The sequence below is a fragment of the Phaethon aethereus genome (genome assembly GCF_964289735.1).
Source record: "Phaethon aethereus genome assembly, chromosome: 1".
Lineage (NCBI taxonomy): Eukaryota > Metazoa > Chordata > Aves > Phaethontiformes > Phaethontidae > Phaethon > Phaethon aethereus.
The window spans coordinates 379152-398212 of NC_138575.1; the positions used below are offsets into that span (position 1 = coordinate 379152).

Here is a 19061-nt window from a genome sequence, read left to right on the forward strand (position 1 = left end):
CAAATCCTTGCCGCGCCAGTGCGCCGCGGTGGGTCTCACCTGCCCTGCGCGCTCCCGGGTGGTTTCCCTGGGGCGGTGCAGGGAGAGGAGCTGGTGGAGCTGCGTCCTCCTCTGTCCTGGCTGTTCCTGCCCTCCAGGCCCAGCTCCGTGTGCTTCCCCAGCCCTCCTGCTTTGCCGCCATCTTCCAGCCCGAGCATGGCTGGCTGATGCCAGCTGTGCGCCCAGTAGCTAATGCTGCTTTCCCCGCTCTTTTTGCAGTGCCTTTCAGAGAAACTCCCAGCTACACGAAGCGGAGACGGATCCTTGGCGCCGGCGGCCTCTCCTCCCCGCGCGTGCTGCAGCGCTCGGCCAGTGACAACAACCTGAAGGCGGAGAGCCGGGCGTCCTACTCGCCGGTGCCCTCGCTCCGCAGCCTGCCCCCACAGCTGCTGGCGCAGATGCAGGAGGCGGCGGTGGGGGCTGGGGCGGGGGACGGCAGCCTGGCGAGCTCCGGCAGCGCCCGCAGCGCCCACAGCCGCTCCCCGTCCCTGCAACGGGTGCAGGAGGAGAAGGAGGCCGACCTGCCCACGCTCCGGAGGAGCAGCCGTGGCAAGGCCAGGTAAGGGGCCGGGGGGAGGTGGGGCGAGGCTGCCCTGTGCCACGGCCAGCGTGTGCCCTGGCACCCACCAGAGCCCCTGCGCCTGCATGGGGCTGGGCAGCGGGTGGGGAGCGGAAAGGCCGGTGGAGCCCGATGCGGCCCTGCGTCTCCCTGTCCGTGTGCCGCAGGGAGCGGGGCTGCCCAGGGCCTGGAGCAAGCGCCGAGGGGTTTTTCCCTCGATCTCTCCAGCCCTCGGTCTAATCTTGCGTCTCGGAAAAACGGTAAGAAAATCAATGCCGCGTTGCGCTTGTCGTTGCTATGACAATGAATGCATCTTGAAAACTAATACTTCGAGGTGGCACGTTGTGGATAAGCCAACACCTAATGCGTCCCAACTGACCTGCGGTTATTGCGGTTGTTGGTAGTCTGCCTACAGGCCCTGGGGGTGGCGTTGCTCTGCAGAACCCACTGGGGCCGGCGGTGGCTGATGGACTGGCTGAGCGGCATGGGGAGGCCTTCCTTGTGCTTCGGGTGGTTTCTGTGGCCGTAGGCACGGGAGCGACATGAATCTCGCGTTCTCCCACTGCTCCCCGTCACTCGCTGGCCATGTGCAATGCAAATGTCAGCTCTGACGCCGCTCGCCACTGCCGGTGCTTGCCTTCGGCTGGAAGCCAGGCATGGGCACCCATTCTGGCCTGGGAGGATGGCTGCTGCTCCCCTCAGACAGCAGGGGTGCTGCTGGAGAGCCGCCATGGCCAAGGTTCTCTGGTGACGGCCGGGGTCAGGCGTTGCTTTCTGAAGCCCTCTGTTAGTGGAGAGGCGAGACCGACCCCAGCCAAGGCTGCTGTAAAGCAGCGTCTGCTCGGAAAGGGCTAACGAGAAGTTCTGACACCGTGAGGCCAGAGCAGGTGTTTGAAGCCTGGGGACCAGGTCTGGGTTATAGCCGTGTTCACTAGTGACTGAGAAATGGATTTGAGCGCTGAAGAACCAGTCTGCAGATGGCAGCTATTTACATTATCTGTGTAGTAGAAACAGCTCTGGGGCCCTTTGAGAATTTGGGGAGAAAGAAACGTGTCAGTGAATAAAATATAATGAAAATAAATGTAAAATAGCTACTAGAGGAGAAGAAATTGCACCACTCAGGTACCTGCTAGGATTCTTAATTAATAGTTTAACTCAGGAAAAGTTGCAGGATGTTTTCTAAACAGCTCAGTGGAGGCCTCTGCTCAGTGTGCAAGTTCAATACAAAATGCAGTGGTATTAGATGGCCTAACAGTGTGATAGATGATAATACGGAAAACCGTCTAATGCCTTGGTCAAAATCAATGATGACATCTCTGAGTGCTGCATACCAGGCTGGGCACTACCAGTTAGCAAGAACAGTGTGAATTAAATGGTCTTGGAGATGCAGTGAAAATGATCAGGAATGAGGAAAAAAAAAAAATATCTCTGCTTTGAAGAGAGATTTAGAAGAGCAGGATTGTTACCTTAGAAACGAGATGAATAGGAGGAAATATGTTAAAAATATTGAAAATATCAAACGGCTTGTCAGAGGGAAATAGGGAACCTCTGCCTGTTTCATGGCCAAGGAGAAAGGAGCGTGCAATGAACTTAGTGGCAAGCACACTCAAAAGCAGTATGAAACAGTGTTTTTTCTCCACTCTGCAGTTAGTTCAGGAATTCACCACCTTGGAACTTGCTGAAGCCACAAGCGCAGTATGCTTACAAAAGCTTTAAGAGGTTGGTGTGGGTAAAAAAACATGCTGTGGACATTCATAATCAATAAGCTTTTGGAAGTATTCTCGAAATTACCTGGAGCACCTGATGGCAAGGCGGGAGGAGGGCAGCAGGGGAAGTCAAGCCTTACCCAGCTGGGCAGTTCCCGGTGAGGGAAGAGTGGGAGCACAGCTGGGCAGGGAGGTGCTGGCGGGTTTGGGGTCTGCTGCGGGCAGCAGCGCGAGGGGGGGCTTGCAAAAGCAGGTCTGTGGTGCCGGTGGTCAGCAGCTAGTGTGCTGTGCTGTTGGCTCCAACCCGGGTAGCTGCTGCCCTGTCTGCCGGCCCCGCTCCTGCCCGTTTGCTCCCTGCTGAGCGCGGGAGGGGTGGGATGCTGCTGCAGGCTGGGGGCTCCTCTCCAGCCTGGCGCACAGACCTCTGAAATACCTGCTGAGCCTTTGCACCTGGGTTGACCGGCTCTGTGCTAAGCCAGTGGGAAGGCTGCTCGCCACGCTGTCCGTGGCAGCTCAGCCAACACCCAGAAAAGGCAGGGGAAGGCAGCTGCCCCTTCACCCTACTGCCAAGCGCTGCTGGAGTGAGTGTCTGCCCCGATTTCTTCTGTCTCCTGCTTGTGCAAACTTTTAAAGGATTGCTGGAGGTGGCTTAATTATTCCTAGCCATATGCATTTTATAAAATGTGCATATAAAAGTGCATTTTACTCCTTTGTTTTCAGATACTTGTATATTTTTGCGGGGATAAGAGGATTATGAAATTTGTTACTGAGGTAAGTGAAAGTCACATGCGTGCAACCTACATGTTGAGTGGCTAGTACACACTGGCAAGTTCAGAGTTGCCAGGATTGTCCAGAGGTGGTCTTTGTGACATGAGAAAACCAGAGGTAGTAAGTCATAGGGGAGGAAAAGCAAAGGCTGTTGATCAGGCGGCGGGGTCTGAGGCCGATAGCCGCTGTTCCCTGTCCCCTCATATCGCAGGTGTTGGCTGCTCTGTGAGCAGAGCAGCAAAAGGGATGTTCCTGTGTAGGGCTGGCTGTCATCACGTGGTGCCCGTTGGAGAGCAGTGCTGCATGGGCATGAGTGGCTGGAAACGCCCGGCGCAGCCCTCATGCGAAGGTTGAGCAGAGAGGGGCCAGAGTGCCGCCCGCCTGCCACCCCCCTGTCCCAGCCGCGGGGGCTCCTGCTGGTGCCTGGGGAAGCTGTCAGCTCTGCCGGCCCTTCCCGCAGCTGCCCCTGCGCCACCACCGCCGCGCGATGGCCGGGTGTGCTGGGTGGGTGCCTCTCTCCCAAGTCGCCTGGCCTGATATTATCACAGAATCATTAAGGTTGGAAAAGACCTTTAAGATCATCAAGTCCAACTGTTAACTCAACTCCACCATGCCTACTAAACCACATCCCTAAGTGCCACGTCTACATGGCCTTTAAATACCTCCAGGGACAGGGACTCCAACTCTTCCCTGGGCAGCCTGTTCCAATGCTTGACCACTCCCTCAGTAAAGAAATCTTTCCTAATCTCCAGTCTAAACCTCCCCTGGCGCAACTTGAGGCCATTTCCTCTCAGCCTATCACTAGTTACTTGGGAGAAGAGACCAACCCCCACCTCACCACAACCCGCTTTCAGATAGTTGTAGAGAGCGATGAGGGCTCCCCTCAGCCTCCTCTTCTCCAGACTGAACACCCCCAGTTCCCTCAGCCGCTCCTCACCAGACTTGTGCTCCAGACCCCTCCCCAGCTCCGTTGCCCTTCTCTGGACATGCTCCAGCACCTCAACGTCCTTCTTGGAGTGAGGGGCCCAACACTGAACATGGTATTCAAGGTGCGGCCTCACCAGTGCTGAGTACAGGGGCACGATCCCTGCCCTGCTCCTGCTGGCCACACCATTGCTGATACAGGCCAGGATGCTGTTGGCCTTCTTGGCCACCTGGGCACACTGCCAGCTCAATATTAATTTAAATTGTACGGATGTATGCACGCACCGTTACTGTTCAGTATGAAGCTGTGTGCTAACACGTGCTTAGAGCAGCTAATTAATAGTGGTATTTTGTTTGACCCAGTATTTCTTCCAGTTGTTGTTTGGTATTATTGCTCTCTGGTCAGTTCCCAGTGTGTTTGTGTTGGTTTGACAGAGCTTTTATTTACTCTGGGGCTGGGAAAGAGCAGTGCAATGATCCCTATCTCATCTGAATACTTGGTTCCCAGGGATGTTTTGTTTTCCAACAAGAAAGCCTTCGCTTTGTAGTAAGTGACAAGGCATCCATAATCACACGGAGTCCTCTCACATCTTCCTTGAAAAGTCTTGCAGAAAAATTGATTCTGGGTCGTATTTTTATTAGAGTAAATATCAAGAAAATTTAGTGTCTGCAATGTTGCCCCAAAATTCTTTATTCTGAGGGTGAAAACTCCCAGCAAAATGCCGATTGTTTTGCAAATACATTCCAGATGGCAAAGAGAATTTAAATGAAAACTAGTTTAGCATTAGCATTTAATTTTTTCCAGATTTGGTGTGTGGAAGCACCTCACACACCTGTGGGCTGCCCGGCGGTAGCCTCAGTGTTGGCATTCAGCCGTGCTAACAACAGGAGCAGTTGTTTGTCCATGTTGCTCTCATGACTTCAGCCGCGGCAGTGGTTCTGGTGGCTGAGTCCTCCCATGGGCTGAGGCTCTCTGACCTCCACGGAGGCTGAGCAGAGGTCCCAGCTGGCTGGGAGAGGCTGAGTGTGGGAGCACAGGTCTGACGCTGGAGGAGTGGTGGTGGGTGCGAGCCCAGGGTGTATCATCCCTGTGGCAAAGGATGGACCATGGCCGGGAGCCTCTCTCGAGTGGGACGGGCAGGGCTGCAAGGAGCCTGGAGCAAAGGACCTTGGGTGAGCCTTGCACAGCATGTCCCCAAATGCCTTTTGGCGGTCATCTGCCTTTGTGCTAACAACCTTCTCCTGGGAGCAAGCCCTTTTGCTGAGGCAGATGGGTTTGAACCCCCCCCAGTCATGTTGTGGATCACTGGGGTGTCCAGACAGGACCAGTGGGAAGGGTCTAACCCAAAGACCACCGGCTGTGCTCATCCTGGCTGCTCCTGGGAAACCCCGGTGATGGAGGTGCCCTGGCATTTTCCTCACTCCTGCCTCTCTCTGTCCTTACCACTAGGAAGTTTTCGAATGTCTGATCCAAATATTTCTTCCTCTAGTTTGTTATGCCACGTTTACTCCCCATAGGTACAGCGAGGAGCTCACTCGCTTGCCCCTCGCAGCAGTCTTATGCATGCTGAAGACTGCTTGCCATGTTTTCCTTGGTGTTGTCTCTTCTGTCAGCTGTTAGCCTCCATTGCCTGCCCTTCCCAAAGGTCTGCTTTCTCTGGGCTCCTGTCGTGGCTCCTCCAGGCTCCTGCCATCCCACTACTTCCTGGCAGTGTGGTGCCGGAGCAGGCACGCTGCGGTAGAGGAGTGCAGCAGCAGAATTGCATTGCATGTTTTTCAGGCTGTAGTTTCGATAGCTCATCATATTACGTTTTGTGAAATGGTGTGATGTGTGACTCACATTCAGCGTGTGATAGCCTCCACGTTTTTTCCCCCTCAAAACCCACTACATAACCAGTGTTTCCCTATCTGCATCCTTGTGCAGTTGATGATTCTTGCGTGGATTTAGTACCTTCAGTTTATCAGGATCCATTTAAACCTTAGTCCCGTTCTTTGGTGTATTTTGCAGCCCCTTTGCACTGCCTGTAGATTTGGCAAAGATCTCCAATCCATAGTTTGTTTTGCTAAAGGAGACACTGACCCAGGACAGCCCCGGGTATGTCCACCCTTTGACAGGGAGGCATCGGAGGGTCTCGGGGCAGCTGTGGGGCTGTGAGGAGCCCAGCGAAGGCCGAGGTGTGCGGCTGCTGCTCGGCAGCCAACTCCTCTCACCGTCTGTCCTTCACAAATCCCTTCTGATTGTTACCGCATTGCTTCCTTCTAGGCAGGTACAAACACTTTCACTTACTATTTGTTCCAGTGGTTTTTTCCAAGACGTGAAGTAACGGTATTTCTTTAGTTTTTATTTTCCCCCTTTTTGGCCTCTTGCTATTTTCTACTCTTTTGGACATACTCTATATAACATGAGCCTTCAAAGATGACCTTAGGTGTTCTTACATTGCTTCAATCTGTTCGTAAACTTCCTACCACATGTGTAGTCAGGCACATCCACATATTCTTATTTAATTCGTGCTTCTGATGTCCAGGTGGAATCTTAACTCTGTGCCTCTGAAGTCTTCTGGTTGACCTTTGACTTAAACATGAACAAGTATTAAGCACATTGGTCTTTCTAGTTTCATCCATTGAAAGCTTTCCCTCTCTGCAATTAGCCAAAAGAGCGCCAATAATTACCAGCAGTTCCTGGGGTCTTTTTCTTGCTGTCAGTGTACTTACAGAATGAAAACCTGATTCTCTCCATGGTGGCATTTCCTCTCATGCTTGTGCTGTCCAGATGCTTGTTTCTGTTGGCTTATGCTGTTCTTCTACATCTGTCCGTAGCAATCATTCCTGTTTTCCAGTGTATGTAGTGTGTTTGAAGTCAATGATTATCTTATGATTTAGTTGGTTTCTTACTTCACTGCTCAGGCATGCTCCATGTTGGGATAGGTCTCAAGTCTGTTTTCCTTCACTTTCCCCATGATGGCATTATATAATAGTTTGGGTTAAAAGGGACCTCTGGGGTCCATTTGTCACACCCTGGGCTGACTTTTCATGAAACCTTGCCTCCAGTATTCAAGAACGTATAAAGGTTGGCCTCAAAATGCATTGCTCATATTTTGATGGTCTTTCTCCCTTTCTTCCTAACAAGCGCCGAACACTTACCATTTCCTGCCAACATTACCTCTGCCTCCACATTTTCAGCCGCTTGGAATCAAAGCACTAAAAGAGCCTCTATGGCTGTTTTCTGCACCTCGTCTATAAAAATAAATTGTCATGAATATAGTCCAAGAGTTTGCTGGACAGTCAGTGTCCTGATCCTTCCCCAGTAGATCTCTGGATAAATGCAATCTCTTACTATCCCGTAAACTAGCATCAGAGGGGCATAGCATAAGACTGCACTGGATCAGAATGGGTATCTGCCAAACCTGGTATCTCCTCTGATGTCTGCTCTGGCATGTGCCTAGAGAGCAGACACGTGCTGAGGAAACCAGGGATCATCCTCCCCACTCTCTGAAAGGCCTCCTCCTTTGGTCTTATCCGTGAGCATCTCTGCAAAAGGGAATGTGAATGCTGATGCGTGGCTGGCTGGTAGAGTCCTGTTCAGGCAGATACTCTCCATAAAAACCACACTGAGCTTGCTGTTCTTCAGCGGCAAGTAAATAGAGAGAGCATCCTTTTCTAGCACCTCCCCTGAAGACTCTCGGCACTTTTCCACCTTGAACAAACATCCTTCTTCTGAAATTGCTGAAACTGCAGTTATTACATCAACTGGAACCTGGGGGCTTTATTTCTAATATTCTTGAACTCTCCTTGGGGGGTTTAATAAAACAAATGCCTTGTCCCAATCTCTTCTTTTGTATTATTACTTTTAACAATATGAACTGATTCACTATTCCCAAGCCCTTTTTTTCTGCAGCACTGTGAATGAGATCTTTGCCCTAAGTACTAAGCCACTGGTTTGTTTATTTATTTATTAAAAGCCCTAGATGATTTGTTTTCCCTTCCTGGCTTTCGAAAGGGTTAGGTCCGTTTGATTTGTTCTACCTCCATCAGGGATTTGAGAAGAAATTACTACAATTTGTTTCATTCTCTCCTCTGTGCCTTGGTTTTCAGCGTGGCACCAGCTGTTGATTGGAGTCCTCTCTGCGTCTCAGCTGTAACCTCGGTCCCCCTACAGCAGCTTCTCAAAACAAAAATCCCTGGGGGTGGTGGTGGGGGAACCTGAAGGTGGGTGGTGCAAGGGCCACCCACTTCTCTGGATGCTCCTGGGGTCACCAGGCTGCTTACAGTCCTCGGCGCTGTTTGCAGCTCAGATGATGGTGCTGAGCAGCGCAGCAACGCCAGCGCTGTGCCCGGCACTTCGGGTACAAGGCTTTATTTCAGGGTGGGATAGTGAAGAGCATAGGCAGGAGATCTCTTGCTCCTAGTGTGACACCGTGGTATCAGACAACTCCACCAGTAAGCAGTGAGATGGACAGTAGTGCTTTGTGGAGAAACACGGGTGAGGAGACGGAGAGTCCCCTGTTGTCAGACTGGTGGCCTTGTGCAGGGAATACGGGGTGTTTGCAAAGGGATTACAGACTTGCAGAGTAATTTAAGTGGGAAGGGACATCTGGAGGTCATCTGGTCCAGCCCTCCCATCTACAAGAGAAAAGCAGACTCCAAAAGTTTGTCAGTAAAGAAGCTGGAAGGGCCTTGTCTCTCCCCTCCGGGTGTGCTCCTGGCCCTCGCTGAGGGCTCCCACTGCCCCAGCTGCAGCCGGGGTCGGGCTCTGGGGTGGGGCTGAGTCGAGATGTGTGGGAAGCCCCTTTGGGGGCAGCCCCGTGGCTGCCTCTGGGCACAGGACCTCATCGCTGGTCCCGAGCTGCGCTGTGGGGTACCTGTTCCTGGTGGGCTTCGGGACCTGCCTCATGCTCAGGGTTTGCCTGGCAGTCCCGGGGCCACTGTCCTGCTGGCCCGTGGTCTTTGTGCCCTGGGGACTGTGCCCCCGTCCGTGGGGCCGGTGCCTGGCCCTCGCCTCGGGCTCCGGCTCTGCGGCCCTTGCAGGGCGGCCACCCCAGCTGCTCCTGGCAGGACGCTGCTGCAGACCGTGCGTGCGCCCTGGAGCCGGCGCCCCGCTGCCCTCCGTCCACTGCAGGGGAGAAGGTGCCTCGGCACGATGCCTGTGCAGGGCCGAGGCTCACCTTAAACATGCAAGTAACTGCCCACGCCACAAAATGCCTCTGAGATGTGCTGCTCCCCTCCATTCATGCCAAAACGCACCTGAAGTAACTAGGACAAATGCCTTTTAAGTTTGATAAACCAAAAGGGAATCTGAGCAATATTCAAGTGAGATTACCTCCCTGCCAGGCATGTTTGTCTCTGTAATAGCTTTTTCTGTTTGCCTGAAAGTCCCCATAAGAATATATGCAGTCAATTTGGGATACCAGCAAAGCTTCAGGAATATTTATTTTAGTTGGGCAAAATTAAAATGGGACTAGATCAGACAAATGGGGATGCCCAGCAGAGTGCTCTCCTCCACTGGGGTGCAGATGCCTGCCCTGCCTCCAGGACTGAAGGGCCACCCCTCGTCCCAGCTTTCGGCCATGGCGTTTTTACCAAATACGTACAAAAATCTGCAGCGGTTCAGAGAGCGCGCAATGCACACAGCTCTTACAATAAATGTAACTCAGTGCCCAAATAAATAGCGGAGCATTTTGACAGGCTTTCACATATTCTGTTGGTTAAAACATTGAATTTTGTGTCTGAAAACTATACTGCAGGATTTCTGAAGTGCGGCAGAGTTTGCAGGACCCTCCCGGACACCTGTTTTGTTCTGGGTGAACTGGAGCGCCCAGCAGTGGAGGAAGAAGTTGGCATGATGGTAGGGTGACTAGACATGATGGCTAGCATTAAATCTGTTCAGAGATGTGGAAGAGGAGATTTGATCCAGAATGGTTGGAGCAGTGTTTGGGAAGGTTTGGCGGAGTCTGAGGAGCTGAAGTTTGAATGGCTGATGCGGCCCAGAGCTGTTGCAGAGAAAAAAAGTCTGAGCGTGTGGGAACGGGAGGGCTGCCAGAGCCCGGTGGTGGGGTGGCTCGCTGGTGGGGACGGACTTAATGGTGAGAGCCCCGTGGTCGTGTGTCCTAGGCCAGGAGCTCTGGGGGGTGGCTCGCGGTCTGTCGGCGATTCCCCCGGGGACCGCTACCTCTAGAGCGCGTCGGAGGCAAGGCTGTGCTGCGTCTGTCTGCACGTCGCGAAGGCGCTGCCTGGGCACAGAAATAGCCACCTTTCAGAAAACATGGAGCAGTGAATGACAAGTTTTAGTGGGCTCAGTATCTTGAGGAAGGAGAGACACTGCAAACACTTGCTGTGCCAACTTCAGAAAGGGAGTTTCAGAAAGGTAACAGAAATTCATGAAAAAGGCCTGAAAAATCAAAAGCAGTAACAACATCTGTAAGAGCAATACGGGAACCACTGGATGCTCCAGGCAGAGCTGCATGAGGCAGGACCTTTGGAAAAGGAGATCATCAATAAGGCAGTGGAGGTGGTCCAGGAGACTGTCTGAGGAGTGGTCCAGGGACCACTGGGAGTGGGAATCTGGATTTGGGGAAGAAAGCATGAGTTGCTGTCGTGGTTTAACCCCAGCCAGCAACTAAGCCCCATGCAGCTACTTGCTCACTCCCCCACGGTGGGATGGGGAGAGAATCAGAAGAATAAAAGTGAGAAAACTCATGGGTTGACATAAAGACAGTTTAACAGGTAAAGCAAAAGCCATGTGCAAAGCAAGCAAAAGCCAAGCATTCATTCACTGCTTCCCATCGGCAGGCAGGGGTTCAGCCATCCCCAGGACAGCAGGGCTCCGTCACGCGTAATGGTTACTTGGGAAGACAGACGCCATCGCCCCAAACGTCCTCCCACGCCTTCCTCCTTCTTCGTCCCAGCTTTATATACCGAGCGCGACGTCGCGTGGTATGGAATATGCCTCTGGCCAGCCTGGGTCAGCTGTCCCGGCCGTGTCCCCTCCCAGCTTCCCGTGCGCCCCCAGCCTCCTCGCTGGCAGGCCAGCACGAGAAGCTGGACAGTCCTTGACTGCTTAGCAACAACTGAAAACATCAGTATATTATCAACGCTATTTTCATCCCCAGACCCCCACCATAGCCTCACCCTAGATGCTATGAAGAAAATTAACTCTATCCCAGCTGAAACCAGGACAGTTGCCAAGAGCAAAGTGAAGCCGTTTTCCGAAGGAGAAATGTGTGTGGTATCTGACGTCTTCGTCCAAGGTGAGGTCCCAGTGCAAGAGGCAAGATAGAGTGTCCTGAAGGAGAGTTCCTTTCCTGCCCTCTCCCCCTGAGCTGGCAGGGCAAATTGATGTTTGGGAAGAGAAACCGTGTCACCCTGAGCAGAAAGAATACCGTGATGGCAAGTGCCAGCGGGTTACGCAACATATTTATGTTGCAGCCAGTTGTGGCTGCATGGGGGGAGAAGGGCTTAAACTGTAATGGGATTTTTTAGCAGGGGATTTCATTTTCACCAGTACAAAACATTAAAACTTTACATTATAGATGTTACAGTGATGTAAAAATAACACATTAGAGTGGTTTCCCTCCCGCCTCCAAACCATGTTTTGATCTTTTTGATAGTATAGGGCTGGGAGCAGCAGGATGCATGGTGGAGATGAGGAGCAAAGGCCAAATGGGAGACAGGAATGAGGGAACAGAGAGAGTACATCGCAGCGGACTACTGACCGGAGCCAACGCTCAAGTGTTTTGAGAGCTTTCATTAGGTTCCCCTTGTGTGAGGTTAATATGGAAACTAGGCACTTATGGGTATGTTGCAGAGCAATGCCATGAACTTCATCTAAGAGAGAAGAAATTATCCACGTTAAAAATTACTGCTGCAATGACAACAACATAGCAAAAACTCATGCTGTCGTTCAGGTCAGGCTGACAGCCTTTCAGGGCGGCCTGCCAGTCCCTGCTTTTACCCGAGGTGGAGGCTGCTCTTGGCATTTGGTCCTGACTGCTGGCCCGCAAAGGGCTGGGTGGGAGGCAGAGCCGCTGCCCCCCGGGCTGGCAGGCAGCCTGTGGCCAGGCAGCAGCTCTCTGTGTCTTCCGGAATCCTAATTCAGGACAGCCTGGGCCTCTGGGGCCCCTGCAAACCCTCCAGAGCTGGTCTTTGTGCCTCCCTCACTCCATGTCTCCACACTGCTGGTCCTCAGCTCAGTTATTTGGTACTAGAGGAAACTGTCAGACTTCAAAGGCCGATGGAGTTTGTTGATAAATACAGGCAATGCGTACTGCAAGGAGGAAATTCAGGCAGCTTCTACATTTTGCTGGATTTTAAATTAACTGCAGTCCCACAGGCTTCCCTGTCAGCACTGCCATGAAAAATCTCTGCTTTTTTATGAGGACTCGCTCATTAAAATACAGAACAAAACTTCAGGATGTATAAAATGAGATGGAAATTAATGTCAGTAACATGACGATGCTATTCTGTCGCTTGGCGGGATGCTTTTACTGGGCTGGGGTGCAGCCCTGGTCACCCCAGCCGAGCAGAGGACACGGGCAGTACCTCGGGGCGGGCAGCACCGCTGCTGAGGAGGGGTCTGTCAGTGGAGCAGCGATGGGCCAGGTTTGTCCAGAGGAGGGGAAGCGACAGGGAAACTGGGAGGCAATGTTTAAAGCTACCAGAAGGCAACATGATTTCCTTCACTCCCAGCTGTGCCATGCAACTCCCATGGCTTCATTTGTCACAATTTGTACTTCGTTGCGATCTGTGCTTGTTGAGATTTACTGCTTGTGATTTACACTTGTCATTTTGACCATCAGCTTGCTGGCGAGGAGGATGTTTTCTCAGGACCAGCTTGCCCCCACGGGCCTCTCCGGGATGTCCGGATCCCCCTGGGCAGGGGGCACCGGGCAGGACCTGAGCAGAGGCGTTGCCTGTGCCAGCCCGTGGGTGGGTGAGTCCCCTGGATGCCCTGGCTGTGCCGGAGGACTGCCAGCATCCTTCCTGGTGCGCCACTCCCAGTCCATTGCTGCAATGTTGCTCTCACAGACAAGCTTTTCAATCCACAGAATATTTCTGCTTGGGGCTCTTTCTTTCCTCTTTTAATTTTTTAACCTTTTTTTAAGGGGTGGCTGCCTGCAGCCGCAATGCCTCGGTGTGAGTTTCTCGTCCGTCACTTGCCATTTGTGTGTCCTGTTAACAGAACAGGCTCTGCTACTCTCCCCGTGCCTACGGGGTGCACCTGGGCGTTCCTCCGTACACATGCAGGTTCAGGGAGGGGATGTCCTCAAAAGACCCAGGTCCAGTTTTGGCATCGACGTGCATTCCTGGCAGGATGTGAGCGGCCGTATGGCTCAGAGCGGCGGCCCGGGAGCGAAGGCAGTGCCCGGCGTGCGGATGAGCGTGGTGAGGCTCTGCAGGCGCGCGCAGCCCGCACCTGCTCGCCAGGGACCTGGAGAGCAGGCAGCAGTGCAGAGCGGTTCGAGCGGGTGGGCGATGCTGTCCCGAGTGAAGGTTTGCTGGCAAGGAAACTGCGTTGCAGCGGACAGTCAGATAGCACGGTTGTCTTCTCTGGTGCGGCGCCCTAGTGTGTGCTGGGCTGGTTCCAGCAATATATTTTCTGGGTAGTGGTGTGTCAGGACTCTCAACTTGTGACTATCTACATGTTCTCTGTGCATCCAGCTGCTTTTCACAAATATGTTAGTAAACCAATTTTCTCCTCTCCAGCATCATCTAGCTGTGATCTCTGAGTGCTTCACGTTGGGGAGTGAGTTAATACTCTTGGCTTCAGTTCTTCAGTTAGTTACAGGAGATGGCAGAATTGCTGTGCTTTGGTCCTGTCTCTGAGGAGCAGTCGGTGATGCCCCTCGGCCCTGCTGCGGTAACGTCTCTCCTACATCTTCAGCCTCCTGCTGCCCGTCTCTGTGTTGCCCACCACCCTTTGCGATGTCTCTGTGCCATTTCAGCACCGTGTTTCTTGGTGTTCCACTGGTCGCCACTGCCTGACGCGCCTGGGTGAGTGCCAGGCAGGAGACCAGATGTCATGGCAGCCACCTCAACGAGGCTTTGCCCACTGTGCAGGTACTGCCAGAAATTAAAGAGGCAGTTTGTCAACATAAGAGACAGCATAGTGAGTAGCAGTGAAGATATCCCGTTGTCTTTGCATCTGTAAGTGGCACAGTCTAGTCTGAATATTATGAGCATTATTGGGCAATCTGTGTTGAGCAGAGCTGTGCGGGGTGAGGGCAGAGAGGAATGCTGCAAATTAGGAAGGGCCTGGAGATGCTCTGTTGTATGCAGAGATGTTGGAAAGAATGGGATTAAACAAGGAGGATGTGATTTAATGTAACAGTTTGTTTGGAGGAACCATAAAACTGGTAGTCTGTTCTGAGCAGGGTGGAGGCACCCATTTGTAACGGTGCCCTCCCCGTAGTGATTCACTTGCGTTTTTCACAGCGTTGCTGTTTCTGTAAATGTGAGCAGATACACATTTATTTATTGATGGTAGATGAGCAGGCAGGCAGAGTGGCGGCTGGTCAATACTGGCTGCGCTCCTCAGCGGGGAGCGTGCTCTGCTCCAGAGATGCCGCAGAGCTGGGTGCCCTGGCAAGGCACAAGGATGCTGTAGTGCAGGGAATTGGTAATGATTTCAGTTTTGCCTGTCCAGAGTATTTAGAACCAACAGCAAACTGACAGCAAAAAGAAGCAGGGACCAAGCAATGAAATGAAGAACTATAAAGGAAGTCATTACTGCCCATCAGGTAATGAACCTGTGGAGCTCCCTGTGCAGGCGCAGCATGTGCCCAGCACCCGGGGAGATGCACAGGAGTGATGCTTCTGGCCAAGGCACGAGGACTGCTGCTCACAGGAGTTATGGCACGGGTATTACAGCTCCTGTCAGGTGTTGTGGGAATTTCTAACTCTCAGTAGAAAACTGTTGTGGGGACAGGTTATTCCTGGCTTGCTACTATGGGTTTTTATACCTTCTGCCTTATGAATTAACCCTGCCTCCCACTGGTGATTGTGCAGACTGGACTTTAGTTGTGAATCCAAATTGCCGTTTCTAGGGTTATGCTGTTGTTTTGCCATGAACTATCTCGGTGACACAGGATGGTGCTCGGCAGAGGTGGTTGTTCCTTGCTCTGTGGCTGTGCCGGCAGCGGGGCCGGGCTGGCAGTGCTGCCCCGCAGTCCCTTTTCTGGGAAAGCACCTGTCCCCTCAGACGGCGTTTCAGCAGGCTCAGTGCCAAGTCCTTCGAGAGCTCAGCATAGCAACATCCAGCCCTGGTGTGTGCCAGCAAATGCTGCTCTGGTCCAGTAAGAGCATGGCTGCTGCAGGCAGGTGACTTACACTCCAGCAGGCAAAGATGGGTCCAGCGTGCTTAAACTTGGCTAAGCTGCATGTACCAAAGCTCATAAAGTGTCTGCACGCTTGCCAGCGTGCTGTTGGTGCTTTGCTTCATCTGACGTTGCAGGAGTGATGTGCCAGCACAACTGTCTGCATCACTGAAGTCTCAGGGCAGAGAACAGACACTGGTGCCGGGGGACTTGCGAGCATGGGAGGGACTGCAATAACCCCGACACCAAGTACCCCGGTGCAAGCTGCCCGCACCCTGCGTGCTGTGCAGGTAGGCAGGAGGTCAGAAGGAGAGGAGGGAGTGGTGCTCATGGCACCCTGTTCAGCTGGCTCCAGAACAGCTTTTATTTTTATTTAAAGATGGCCAAATTTGAAATACACACTAAATCTGGAAGGCCAGTCCATAATCCCAGTTTTTACCTGCTCCTCCCAAACAAGTGCCCTAATGCAAGGCCAGAATGATTAAGCAGCTCCTCCTTTGTAGGCTCATTTTGGAATTACAATTCTTGTCTGCCTGCCTAGAGAGCGGCCCCAGTTTGGCAGGAGTTTGGCCCTGGTTTGGGCAGTGTGATCTCTCAGATGACATGCTATTTTGGCAGGGTCATTAGGCTACACCTCTGGGACATAAGGCTGCAGCTCCCTAGACTGCCTACCACTCCAGGGCACGTGGGCCGCCTGCCTTCCATCCCAGCAGGGGCTGGGCATGGGCACTGGCGTTGCTGCCTCTGTAGGAAATTTAGCCAGGTAGGCTCACAGGAGGGACCAGGCACCCGAGAGTGGTAAAGAAATGCCCCAGTTATGAGGCTGGACTTCATCCCAAATTATCTGATAGTTTAAGAATTTTATGTCTTGGTTTAATGTTTATGATGTGGCTCGTAACCAATGCGCAGAAGTCTCCCTGTAAGACTGCCAAAGGCACTCAGGACCTCCGGAGCTTCTGCTGTAAGCCAGAGTGGAGTGACCCTGTGCTGAAGCTGCCATTTCAATGATGCAGTATTTATTACATATTTTTATAATGCTCCCTAGCTGTGGTATCTGCACCCCAAATAAGACCACACTTTATGGCTTGGCACGAAATTGCTAATATTGCCTGGAATTCAGCATTGCTGACACTGGGTAGCAATCTCAGCTGTTGTAAAATTGTGTTGTTTCCCATTTATGGAGCTATTACTTTACAGCGGGTAGAAGTCTCGCCAGTGGCATTTACTGAGCTAGCCTGCTCGTAGTGAAGAATTTTTTTAGCCTGTTTTATTCTTTCTGTTCAAATATCTTCCAGTCTGAAATATTCCAGGTTTTTCATTGCTTCTTGCTTAGTTTCAGTTAAAATGGACCAGAATGAGGCAAGGTGAAGGAAAAATGTTTGCAATGTATTCTTTGCAAACATAATGCTTTAAAAAAAGCCAGCATGATAGAAAGCTAGTATTTTACATGGGTGTTAGCAGTGAAGCAAATAGGTGAGTTAGCGCTTCAGAGGAAATGAATTTTGATTTTGCATGGTGGTAGGCATTAGAAAAATCAGGTTTTGTAGTTGTATATTTATTTATAAATGGCAGTCCACTAAATCAGGGTCCCATAAATGCTGCTGTGGTCTAGGTTATATCTCTACAGCAAGATTTACCTTGGCTTCACTTCCCCTCTCCTGCAGTGATCCCTACTGATCCTTGCCCCAGCAAAACTACGTGGACACCTAATAGAGCGTGCAGATTAGAAAGCCAAGTGCAGGTCTTTGTCTCTCAGGTGTGCCATGAGGTGGTGATGGACATTCATGCCTTTGACCGCACTAAGGACTTGAGCCAGCAGTGACAATTCTTGCAAAGAATCCTGAAACAGGTGCAGGACCTTGCACTTGGCCTTGTTGACCCCCATGAGTTTCACATGGGCCCATTTCTTGAGCTTGTCCAGATCCCTCTGGATGGCATCCCACTCCTCAGGTGTGTCAACTGCACCACTCAGCTTGGTGTTGCCTGCAAACTTGCTGAGGGTGCACTTGATCCCACTTTCTATGTTATTGATGAAGATACTAAAGAGTACTGATTCCAATACAGACCCCTGAGGGACACCACTCATCACCGATTTCCATCTGGACATTGAGCCATTGACCACTACCCTCTGGATGTGACCATCCAACCAACTCCTCATCCACCCAACAGTCCACCCATCAAATCCACCTCTCTCCAATGTAGAGAGAAGGATGTTGTGGGGGACCGTGTCAAAGACCTTAGAAAAGTGGATGTGCTTGTTCAAGTTCCTCAGGTTGTCTCGAACCTGATTTTCTCTTAGAGCGGGAGCAACTTTCTCTCCCAGTCCCTGTCTGTCCCCTCTCCCAGGCCATCCTCTTGAGAGGTGTGGGAAGAGAGAGTGCCAGTGAAGGCTGAGGCAAAGAAGTCATGGAGTACCTCAGCCTTCTCCTTGTCTGTTGTTACCAGTCTGCCAGTCTTGCTCATGAAGAGGGGTGTGCTTTCTTTGTCCTTCCTTTTCTGGCTGACATCCCTAGAGAAGCCCTTCTTGTTATTCTTTGCATCCCTTGCCAAGCTCAGCTCCAGCCATGCCTTGGCCCTCCTGACCTCATCCCTACACAACTGGGCAGCGTCCCTGTACTCATCCCAGGACACCTGTCCCTGCTTCCACTGCCTGTGCATTTCCTTCTTGCCCTTTAGTGTGACCATCAGGTCTCTATTCAGCCATGCTGGTCTCTTGCCTTCCTTTCCCTATTATTTCTAACACCTGGGGATCGAGAGCTCCTGCTCTATATGGAAAGTGTCCTTAAAGATCTGCCAGCTTTGTTCTGCTCCCTTGTCCCTGAGGGCAGTTTTGCAGGAGGTCCTATTGACCAACTCCCTGAAGAGCTGCAAGTTTGCTTTCCTAAGATTCAGGGTCCTGACTTAACTCTTTGCCTGACCCATATCCCTCTGGACTGCGAACCCCACCAGAGCATGATCACTGCAGCCCAGGCTGCCTCCAATCATGATGTTACCAATTAGCTCACGTGCGTTGGTGACCAACAGGTCCAGTATGGCATCCCCTCTGGTAGGGCTGTCTTATTACCTGGCACAGGAAGTTCTCCTCCATGCACGCCAGGAGTCTCCTGGATTGCTCACCACTCGCCGTGCTACTTTTCCAGCAGCTGTTGGGGTGGTTGAAGTCCCCCAGCAGGATGAGAGCCTGCGAGCGCGATGCCTCCTGTAGCTGGAGCGAGAAGGCTTCATCAATAGGCTCCCCTTGATCGGGCCGCCTGTGGTAGAGACCAACCACAAGGTTCCCTTTGTTGCCTCGGTCCCTCATTCTTACCCATAAGCTTTTGACCAGCTGATGGCAATTCTTCAGACAGCTCTTCCCACTCTATCCGTTTCTTGACGTAGAGGGCAACACCTCCACCCTTCCTTCCTCGCCTGCCCCTTCTGAACAGCCTGTAGCCATCGATAGCTGCACTCCAGTCATGGGATTCGTCCCACCAAGTTTCAGTAATGGCAACCAGGTTGTAGCTTTCTAACAACATGGTGGCTTCCAACTCCTTCTGTTTGTTGCCCACGCTGTGTGCATTGGTGTAGGGGCACTTCAGCCAGGCTGTTGGCTGTGTCACCCTCTTCGAAGAACACCCCTTAGTTCTTCTGAGGTCTTTCGCTGGTGTTTCTCTGTTGGCTCCTGTTACCTCAGGAGCCCCTGGCTCATTTCTGTAACACATCAGTGCTCTGCATGACACTGAGAGTGAGCACTATGTACAAACCCAGTGTGGAGCT

General features: G+C 52.1%; 1 protein-coding gene across 1 annotated transcript in view; it reads left to right on the forward strand.

Moving 5' to 3' along the window:
- The window catches only part of SHANK3 (SH3 and multiple ankyrin repeat domains 3), a gene marked incomplete at both ends in the record, with an annotated part of 394260 nt that overhangs the window by 137366 nt on the left and 237833 nt on the right, over positions 1–19061 (forward strand). Inside the window, 1 exon segment of the mRNA XM_082010792.1 lies at positions 259–598. Within this exon segment, the coding sequence (XP_081866918.1) occupies positions 259–598 (340 nt within the window).